The following is a 10,000-nucleotide window of genomic DNA, read 5'->3' as shown; positions in this document are numbered from 1 at the left end:
ATGTATTAGGGCTGCACGATATTGAAAGAAACTGACATTGGGATATTCTTTTCCCCTGCGATATATATTGCGTTTATTTTAACTATATTTAACCGGATGAAGGATTTTAGTCATGGACGTCTGGATCTTAACTGGTTGACTCATCAAACCTTAAGTCCTGATCCAACATGTCATGATAATGCAGGTTGCTTACCCTCAAATAAGGGGGTTCATCTGTGAATGAAGAAGAGAAGAACCTTTTTGTATCCAAAATATTTCCAGATTCCAGATGTTGCTTTTCTTTTTGGAAGTAAATCTTCAGTCTCGCCGGTATTGATTGTGATTGGTGGTTTGCTGTGCATGCAGAGCCTGCATGTAACTCACTCAAGTACCCCTGACATGAGAGTTTTCCTTTTGTAGCAAGCAGCAAAATAATTTTAACATGACGTGTTTTAGTTAATGTACTTACTTAATATCGCACGTCCTGAAAAAAAATGATATCACGGTTATCGCCATGACACGATATATCGTTCAGCCCTACTATGTATGTCATTAACCTGTTAAGCCCGAGAGGACCCTAATCCGGTGCCTGTGGCGTGTTTTTTCACGAAACTGTGTCTCTTCACGAAACTGTGTCTCAGGGCTTCTTAATATTTAAAAACCTATTAATGTGTCATTCTCCCTTAACGGTTAGAAACTAAGCTAACTGAAGATATGAACCATTTTTACCGAAACAAAGCACAAGTCTCACAAGAAGCGTCTAAATTAGTTGTTGTTTTGGACGAACACTATAATTTCTATGTTTTTACTATGTTCAATCTGAATTTACTTTAAAGTAAAAACATTCTATATTGATTCTGACTTTTCTACATCCAACTCACAGGTTTATCATTGCTTTGAGAAAAAATATGATTAATTTTCCCCTTTTAGAAGTGAAGTTATAGTCATTTGTTCTGGGTATGTCATTTTCGAGCCTGAGACCTGGAAAACAGGCTCAGGGCTCAACAGGTTAAAGGATTCTATTGTTTAGAACAATTGAATGTTTCTTAGATAACTACTTTTTTTTCTTCTCATCGAATTGTGAAGCACCTTGAGATGACGTTGTTTTTAAAGTGTGCTATACAAATCAAATGTATTATTTATTATAATGTGTTCTAATGTAGCGTTTCTCTGTGTGCAGCGGAGCCTCTCCCGTTCCCTCCCGGCGGGGGGAAGTCCTTCCTGTTGGGCGGCGACGACGTGATGGAGAGCGTGCTTGGGCTGGGCGACCTCGCCGACCTCACCGTCACCAACGACGAGACGGACTACAGCTACGATGTAATATAAATATAATCTTTATTTGTATAATAACACCTTTCATACAATAAGTGCAGTTCAAAGTGCCTCACATAGACATTCCACAGAACATTGATATCACACAGATACCAGTAAAAGACATCAGAACAAACTGGAAATAGCAAACTGTAGAGTAGACATATATAAAAAACATTTAGATTAAAGGTACAACGATGAAATTGTGTATGAAAAGGAGGATTGTGCAACACACTATCAGGTGACAGGTTAAAATGTATAGCAATGCATTGAGAAAGTGCAGCAAAGCAGGAGTTTGCTTCCTAAAAGGCAAAGCTGTACAAATGTGTTTTTTGAGTTTGTTTGTTTGTTTCACCGAAGTGTAAGACACACTCTGAAGTTCAGGAAACACCTACTGATCAATATAATCAATGGATCTAATGCATGTTATTGACCTTTAGCTGCCGTCCAATAAGGAGTCCTCGTTCAGGAAGACGTGGAACCCGAAGTACACGCTGCGGAGCCACTTTGACGGCGTGCGGGCGCTGGCCTTCCACCCCGTGGAGCCCTGCCTGGTCACCGTGTCCGAGGACCACACCCTCAAACTGTGGAACCTCACCAAGACCGTCCCTGCCAAAAAGTAAACTTCACACCACACTGAAATGTTTCTGTTTGTCATGCGAATAATTCATAAAGTGAGGCTGTAAAAGCCGTGTAGGCACATTCTTTTATGGTAATGAATTATGGTTTGGTGAGCCATTGAATATTCTTTAAGTTAACTCAAATGAACTGAATAACTATGAATTATTATTATAATGTTTTTATAACGTTTTGTTTAGCTGATGGACTGCTCTAGATGTATGTTTTGTTATTATTTATAGAAAGCAGAATGTAGTGCATGTTCGCAGGCAGCGTTTCCGCCAGGGGCGTCCTGCCGTCATCTGAACGCCCTGAACGCGAGCCAAGGGCGTCCAAAGAAATAAATAATTCGAGAGAAGATCGAGAGTTTTTATTGCTTGAAATGACGAAAAGGAAAAAGGACATCCCTCTGTTGGAGGGGAAAAGGAGTCTGGTGGGATTCTTTTCAGTATACTGAAGATCGTTTCCCCGACATCGGCGGTGCCTGCCACAGCAAAACACGGAACGTACACGATGAGTGGGGCGGTGCTAGTGGAGCATGCGCGTGAACTGCGAGCGCCGGAGACATGAAGAGCCCGTTTCCGGCCCACTAACGTAAAGAGATAGTGTCTATAAGGGGTGACTATTCAAAATTCAAGCATCCCCCATGGCAAGGCAAGGCAAGTTTATTTATATAGCACTTTTCAACACAAGGCAATTCAAAGTGCTTTACAAAAAATGAAAGACATTAAGAAAATGGCATTTAAAATCAGTCATTAAAAAGAAAAGCTAATAAAATAAACATTAAAAAGAAAAAATACATGGATAAAAGTTACAGTGCAGTCTAAGATATGAATAGTTCAATTAAAAGCAGCGACAAAAAGAAAAGTCTTCAGCCTGGATTTAAAAGTATTCTTCGTTGCAGCGGACCTGCAGGTTTCTGGGAGTTTGTTCCAGATATTTGGAGCATAAGAACTGAACTCCTCCATTTTTAGTTCTGACTCTGGGGACAGAAAGCTGACCAGTCCCTGAAGACCTGAGAGATCTGGATGGTTCATCATTTAGCAGGAGGTCAGAAATGCATTTTGGTCCTAAACCATTCAAAGCTTTATAAACCAGCAGCAGTATTTTGACATCTATTCTTTGGCACACAGGAAGCCAGAGTAAAGACTTCAGAACAGGAGTGATGTGATCCACTTTCTTAAATGCACGCGAGTCAATACTCGAGTTCGCCTCGTAGACTAAGTGGCCTTTGAACACTCTATTTTGCATAATCGGCCCCTTCAGAGGCCTTAAAGGTTCTCTCATTCTGCCTCTTCCTCTGAAAAGAAGTTACTTAGATCGTTGGTTAAGTTATCGATTATCTTGCACCAAAGAGTAATCTTCACAACACACTGAATTTTATTGTTTGTCATGCAAATAATTCATAAAGTGACGCCTTAAAGCTTCTCTCATTCTGCCACTTCCTCTTTGAATGAATTATATTCGAACCGTGAGTAAGGGATTTATCCGTAGCTGTCTCACATTAATGCAGCACTATTGCAGGGGGGGGGGCGCGTGAAGCTTGGGAAGAAGTCGTAAACAAACATTGTTTGCTCGTAAAATAAATAACATTTGGAACACAACCGGCAGTTAAAAGAAAAGTGGACGAGCCTTTCAGCTGTAATGCCCAAATCAACAAAGTATGATGAGGCAGAAATCTCCCTTGACATCTCACGTGTTCGTTGCGGAGATCTCTCTCTCGTCTCTTGTCTCTGTGGGGGGCGGGGCATCTCGCTCACAGACTCGCTGCAGCACCGTGCACACAGAGATCCACCGGTGGAAAGCAGAGCGTTCAAAAGGGACAATCTTCAGAGCTCGATGTGGTCGATGCTCGTTTGCCTTAAGTATTTTCGCAGGAACACGAGCAATCTGTCCATCAGCTGGCCAAAAGGCATCGTATTCATGCGGAGAAATGCAACGCTTTCAACTTCCTTAACTCAGAGTTCTGTTGCTCCGATTACGTGTAATGTGGTAGAAGTACTTGGATCAAGTACTTGAGTAAAAGTAGAAGTACTCAGATCTTGTACTTGAGTAAAAGTAGAAGTACTCAGATCTTGTTCTTGAGTAAAAGTAGAAGTACTCAGATCTTGTTCTTGAGTAAGAGTAGAAGTACTCAGATCTTGTACTTAAGTAAAAGTAGAAGTACTCAGATCTTGTTCTTCAGTAAAAGTAGAAGTACTCAGATCTTGTACTTAAGTAAAAGTAGAAGTACTCAGATCTTGTTCTTCAGTAAAAGTAGAAGTACTCAGATCTTGTTCTTGAGTAAAAGTAGAAGGACTCAGATCTTGTTCTTGAGTAAAAGTAGAAGTACTCAGATCTTGTACTTGAGTAAAAGTAGAAGTACTCGGATCTTGTACTTGAGTAAAAGTAGAAGTACTCGGATCTTGTACTTGAGTAAAAGTAGAAGTACTCAGATCTTGTACTTGAGTAAAAGTAGAAGTACTCGGATCTTGTACTTGAGTAAAAGTAGAAGTACTCGGATCTTGTACTTGAGTAAAACTAGAAGTACTCAGATCTTGTACTTTAGTAAAAGTAGAAGTACCAGAGCGTAGGAATACTCTGTTACAGTGAAAGTCCTGCATTCAAAAATGTTCCTCAAGTAAAAGTAGAAAAGTATTCTCATCAAAATATAGTGAAAGTAGCGACAGTAAAAGTAGTCATTGTGCAGATTGGTCCATTTCAGAACCTCTGAACTGAAGTGGAGTAGAATTACAAAGAAGCAAAAGTGAAAATACTTAAGTACCTCAATATAAGTACAGTACTTGAGTAAATCTACTTACTATCACCACTGCAGGTATGTCATGTGTGCTAGCAGCCCATAATCCACACTATACATACAATGAATCAATGTGAATTCTGTTTCTCATTTGTTTAGTTTTTCCCCTAAAAAATAACCTATAAAAATACTGTTAAAGAACCGGATCGATAAGCAGTACTTGTAATTGTTTAAATTAGGCCTCATTATTTCTCAGTGGCACAGGATCTTCTGCCAATACAAGCACTTTTGTTCGTGTTCACGAGGCAGCTAGCCAAAATAAAACCTTTTCTCTCCAGACAGCAGTTTGAGACAGTAATCCACGCCTTTGTCCCCACTCGGCTGGATTACTGTAACTCTCTCTGCATGGGGGTCAGTGGGTCCTCCCTCGCTCGTCTGCAGCTGGTGCAAAATGCTGCAGCAAGGCTTTTAACTGGCACACGGAAATATGACCACATTTCCCCCATCAGGGCTCGACATTAAGGGCTGCCCGATGGCCCGGGCCATCTAGTATTTAGCTCGGGCCATGAAGCTTCACCTGCTGGTTGCCCGATCCGGCAATCTATTATACCAGTATCATGCAGCTCGCGGATCCAGTAATGAGTGACTCGACAGTAAAACTAAACATATCTATAACTAGTTTAGGTAGTTTGAGAGGTAATTAAAATAGCTACGTGTGATATTCTAACCTGAAGTGTGTGTTTGGTCCGCTCACCGCTGCATGTGATCATGCAGAGCTGCGTGTCGACTCGTCGGCAGCAGCTGATCTCTCTCTCCCATCAGATTAGACTTCACTCGCTTTTATGTCCATATCGATCAGATCCAGCTAGTTCTAGCTAATGATATGACTACCTGCTTATTAAAAGACACCGTGACCTAAACAATAAGTGTCGCTATGCAAGTGGGTGAGGCCACAAAGTATAGCGCAGCATTATGCATTTGTTTACATGCCCATCGGAACCCCGAGGCATTAGCAACAGATCAACGCACAATCAAACCATACAGCACATCTCTTTCTCCACATTAAGTGTTACACATTAGAATTGACTACTCTTGTCTGTCACATACTCTTCTTGTCTGTCACATAAGTGGCGCAACTAAAGCGGTATTGCGCTAAAGGGAAATTATTTTGACTGGACATTTTGACCAAAGAGATTTAGATTTGCTTGCTAACGGGAACTCTGACGTCGCCATTGTGTGTGCTTCGCGGATGCACTCGGCTGCTCGGGTCTGCTCGGTCAGCTTCTGGATGAGGAGGCATTCCTTCGACCAACTTACAGTAGATAACATTACAAACATTTTAACAGGGGCCATAATAGCGTAAATAATGTTTGTTTGGGCAGTTATAGCTGCATGTAATGTTTTCTACTTTTTTACATCTGGGAAGGCATTTGCCTTCATCAGATGGAAAGTGCCTTGACCAACAACTTAAGTATTTCTTATAGCTATGCAGGGCTTGCAAGCGAGCAAACACTAACAAATGAAATGAAGAATACAATTGAAATTGTAATATTGTGGTGGTTCATCTTATAATTCAGTCTAGAGAATGCACCAGACAGCATCTAAGACCTGCAAAAATCTAAATGTTCTAGGGGGAGGCCCCCCAAACCCTTCGTGCGTCATTTTGTCCGCGCGCATTTTTCAGGGCAATCTCTATTGGGCTCAGGGCCATCTGTAAATTAGCTTAGATGGCCCACAGGGCCATCTCCCAAAATCCTTAATGTCATGCACTGCCCATTTTGGCTTCGCTCCACGGGCTGCCAGTACATTTTAGGATTCATTTCAAAATGTAGTTTTAAATCCCGAGATGGCATGACCCCACCATATCTTTCTGAGCTGCTACACCCTTACACGCCCAACCGCCCTCTCAGGTCAGCTGATCCTCCTGAATGTGCCCAGAACCAAGTCAAAGCTCAAAGGGGGCCGTTGCTTCTCTGTAAAGGCCCAGATACACCGGCCAGTCACCTGAGAAGTCGCCGACACCGACTGTTGTGTCGCCGGACTCTCCTGCGTATTTGCCGACTTCGCGCACTGGAACACAACGCAAATCCGAGCCGAGCACGTATGAACTGCGTATGCGTGAGGGGCAATAACTCTCCTTACCAGCAGGCGGCGGTAGTGTGTATTCATTATTCAAAAGAGGCAACAACCGGAACAACCGGAAGACAGAGAAGAAGAACAGACTCCGTGATATACATGTTGAATCGGCAAGAAAAGGCTTCAGGTCGGCAGAAAAGACCCGACGGTGGGGGGCACACCACTCCGAATAGGGCGTGCCCACGCTCATGTTCGGCCCGACTCCCATTTACTGCCGATTTCGGGCCGGTGTATCTGGGCCTTAACAGCTCCCACACTGTGGAACGATCTGCCCCTGCACATCAGACAGGCCTCCACGCTGTGGAACGATCTGCCCCTGCACATCAGACAGGCCTCCACACTGTGGAACGATCTGCCCCTGCACATCAGACAGGTCCCCACACTGTGGAACGATCTGCCCCTGCACATCAGACAGGTCCCCACACTGTGGAACGATCTGCCCCTGCACATCAGACAGGTCCCCACACTGTGGAACGATCTGCCCCTGCACATCAGACAGGTCCCCACACTGTGGAACGATCTGCCCCTGCACATCAGACAGGCCTCCACACTGTGGAACGATCTGCCCCTGCACATCAGACAGGTCCCTACACTGTGGAACGATCTGCCCCTGCACATCAGACAGGCCTCCACACTGTGGAACGATCTGCCCCTGCACATCAGACAGGTCCCCACACTGTGGAACGATCTGCCCCTGCACATCAGACAGGTCCCCACACTGTGGAACGATCTGCCCCTGCACATCAGACAGGCCTCCACACTGTGGAACGATCTGCCCCTGCACATCAGACAGGCCGCTACCCTGCCTGTTTTTAAATCGCTTCTTAAAACCTACCTCTTCTCCTTAGTGTATTAACATCTTTTAGAGCGTTGCTTTTATTGCTTTTAAATTAACTATTGTTTTTACTTGTACTTGTTTTATGGTGTGTGAGCTGAGCTGTGTTTTTGGTCTGGAGGTTTAAAGTGCTCTATAAATAAAGCTGTATTGTATAATGAAGCTGTTCTCGTTACCTCATTTTATTTTTAGTTTTTTTTCCATGGGAATTAAATTCAACATGATTTATTTTATTTTGGTACATGCAAGAGAAACTCATAAAATACACAACAGTTTGATGAGATGAAAATATCCCACAGAAGAACAAATAACAAAAGTGAATAGCTGGGTCGACAGTCAGATTAATAGATCAGTTTTGTAGATAATAACACTACAATATTTTACATTAAGTGTTGTTTTAGGAATATAACTAGAGTACATAAGTATATATAGGTAAGTACTAAAAATAATAATAACAGACTTTATTTAGAGACTTCTTCTCCCCCCTGTGCCTGTCAGAATTGGTTTTATTTCCAAGTAGGTTGACACAAACGAGGAATTTGCTTTGGTATATGTGGTGCATACAGAGAGAAGAATACGTGTATATTTGAGGTCCTTTTCACTGAGCGTCACAGACGGTGTTTGGTTTCTCCGTGGATCCTCTCCCCTCTCCCTCAGACCTGACGGATCCTTCAGTATTTGCATCTCATTTCCCGCTCACTGCAGCGCCTCTGATATTAGCCAGAGCCAAACTTCAAACACAGACGCATCACTGTCACGCTCATAATCCCTGCAAACACCTCGCCTCGGGATTAATGCAGCGCAGGACATCGTGACAGAGCTCAGGAGAAACAGCTTTTAAACATTAGTAACAGAGGTGATGAAGAGGGAGGCCGTGTGATGATGACGATGATGTGTTCAATAACGGTATTAATGTTTTATTCCTGTCTTTTTGCTTTACAGAAGTGCCTCTTTTGACGTTGAGCCCGTCTATACATTCAGAGCCCATGTGTAAGTATCACTCACACACACACACACACACACACACACACACACACACACACACACACTGTTCCGCACGATAATCTCCACATATTGAAACCACTTTATGATTTTTGGAGTAAAAAGATAACGATAGGCTATAAAGGAACTACAGCACGGTCACATGACTTCACGTCACCACCGCTAAGCTAAAGGAGGCTAATGTTGGGCTATAAAGGAACTACAGCACGGTCACATGACTTCGCGTCACCACCGCTAAGCTAAAGGTGGCTAATGTTGGGCTATAAAGGAACTACAGCACGGTCACATGACTTCACGTCACCACCGCTAAGCTAAAGGCGGCTAATGTTGGGCTATAAAGGAACTACAGCACGGTCACATGACTTCGCGTCACCACCGCTAAGCTAAAGGTGGCTAATGTTGGGCTATAAAGGAACTACAGCACGGTCACATGACTTCACATCACCACCGCTAAGCTAAAGTTGGCTAATGTTGGGCTATAAAGGAACTACAGCACGGTCACATGACTTCACGTCACCACCGCTAAGCTAAAGGTGGCTAATGTTGGGCTATAAAGGAACTACAGCACGGTCACATGACTTCACGTCACCACCGCTAAGCTAAAGGTGGCTAATGTTGGGCTATAAAGGAACTACAGCACGGTCACATGACTTCACATCATCACCGCTAAGCTAAAGGTGGCTAATGTTGGGCTATAAAGGAACTACAGCACGGTCACATGACTTCACGTCACCACCGCTAAGTTAAAGGAGGCTAATGTTTGGCTATAAAGGAACTACAGCACGGTCACATGACTTCACGTCATCACCGCTAAGCTAAAGGTGGCTAATGTTGGGCTATAAAGGAACTACAGCACGGTCACATGACTTCACGTCTCCACCGCTAAGCTAAAGGTGGCTAATGTTGGGAATGATGACGCTTAGTTGTCTCATTTAGACACTAGTTAGCAATCAATGTTCTTTAATTCACCAGTGGGGTATTTCCTGACGTGTTTGATGTCTCAAACACTATAAAAAAACAGCTCACTTTGAGACGAGGAAGGGGCGAAATGCTGACTCATTTGTAGGTTTTAGGACTCATTCCTGCAGGGAATCTAAAGTAATATTGAGTAGATTAGCATAACTTCAGGGTTGTTGTAATATTTCTCTCCGTCTCTCTTCAGTGGTCCAGTGTTGTCGTTGGCGATGACCTCCAGTGGTGAGCAGTGTTTCAGTGGAGGCATCGACTCCACCATCCAGTGGTGGAACATCCCCAGCTCTAACGTGGACCCCTACGATACCTATGGTACACACACGCACACACGCACACACACACACACACACACACACACACACACACACACACACACACACACACACACACACACACACACACACACACAC

At 43.4% G+C, this 10,000-nt stretch overlaps 1 protein-coding gene across 2 annotated transcripts in view; it reads left to right on the top strand.

Annotated features, from left to right (window-relative positions):
- The window catches only part of strn3 (striatin, calmodulin binding protein 3), a 31,524-nt gene that overhangs the window by 16,015 nt on the left and 5,509 nt on the right, over window positions 1–10,000 (top strand). Inside the window, exons 8-11 of one of the 2 annotated variants that reach the window (XM_079693627.1) lie at window positions 1,160–1,296; window positions 1,746–1,909; window positions 8,559–8,606; window positions 9,781–9,902. In XM_079693627.1, the coding sequence (XP_079549753.1) occupies window positions 1,160–1,296; window positions 1,746–1,909; window positions 8,559–8,606; window positions 9,781–9,902 (471 nt within the window). Of the gene's footprint in view, window positions 1–1,159; window positions 1,297–1,730; window positions 1,910–8,558; window positions 8,607–9,780; window positions 9,903–10,000 lie in introns of both variants that reach the window. The other variant, XM_079693626.1, reaches the window with a different exon arrangement.

This window comes from Notothenia rossii, assembly GCF_949606895.1.
Source record: "Notothenia rossii genome assembly, chromosome: 7".
NCBI classification, from domain to species: domain Eukaryota; kingdom Metazoa; phylum Chordata; class Actinopteri; order Perciformes; family Nototheniidae; genus Notothenia; species Notothenia rossii.
Note: the sequence above shows the minus strand (reverse complement) of the source record. Positions and strands in the feature narration are given on the sequence as shown.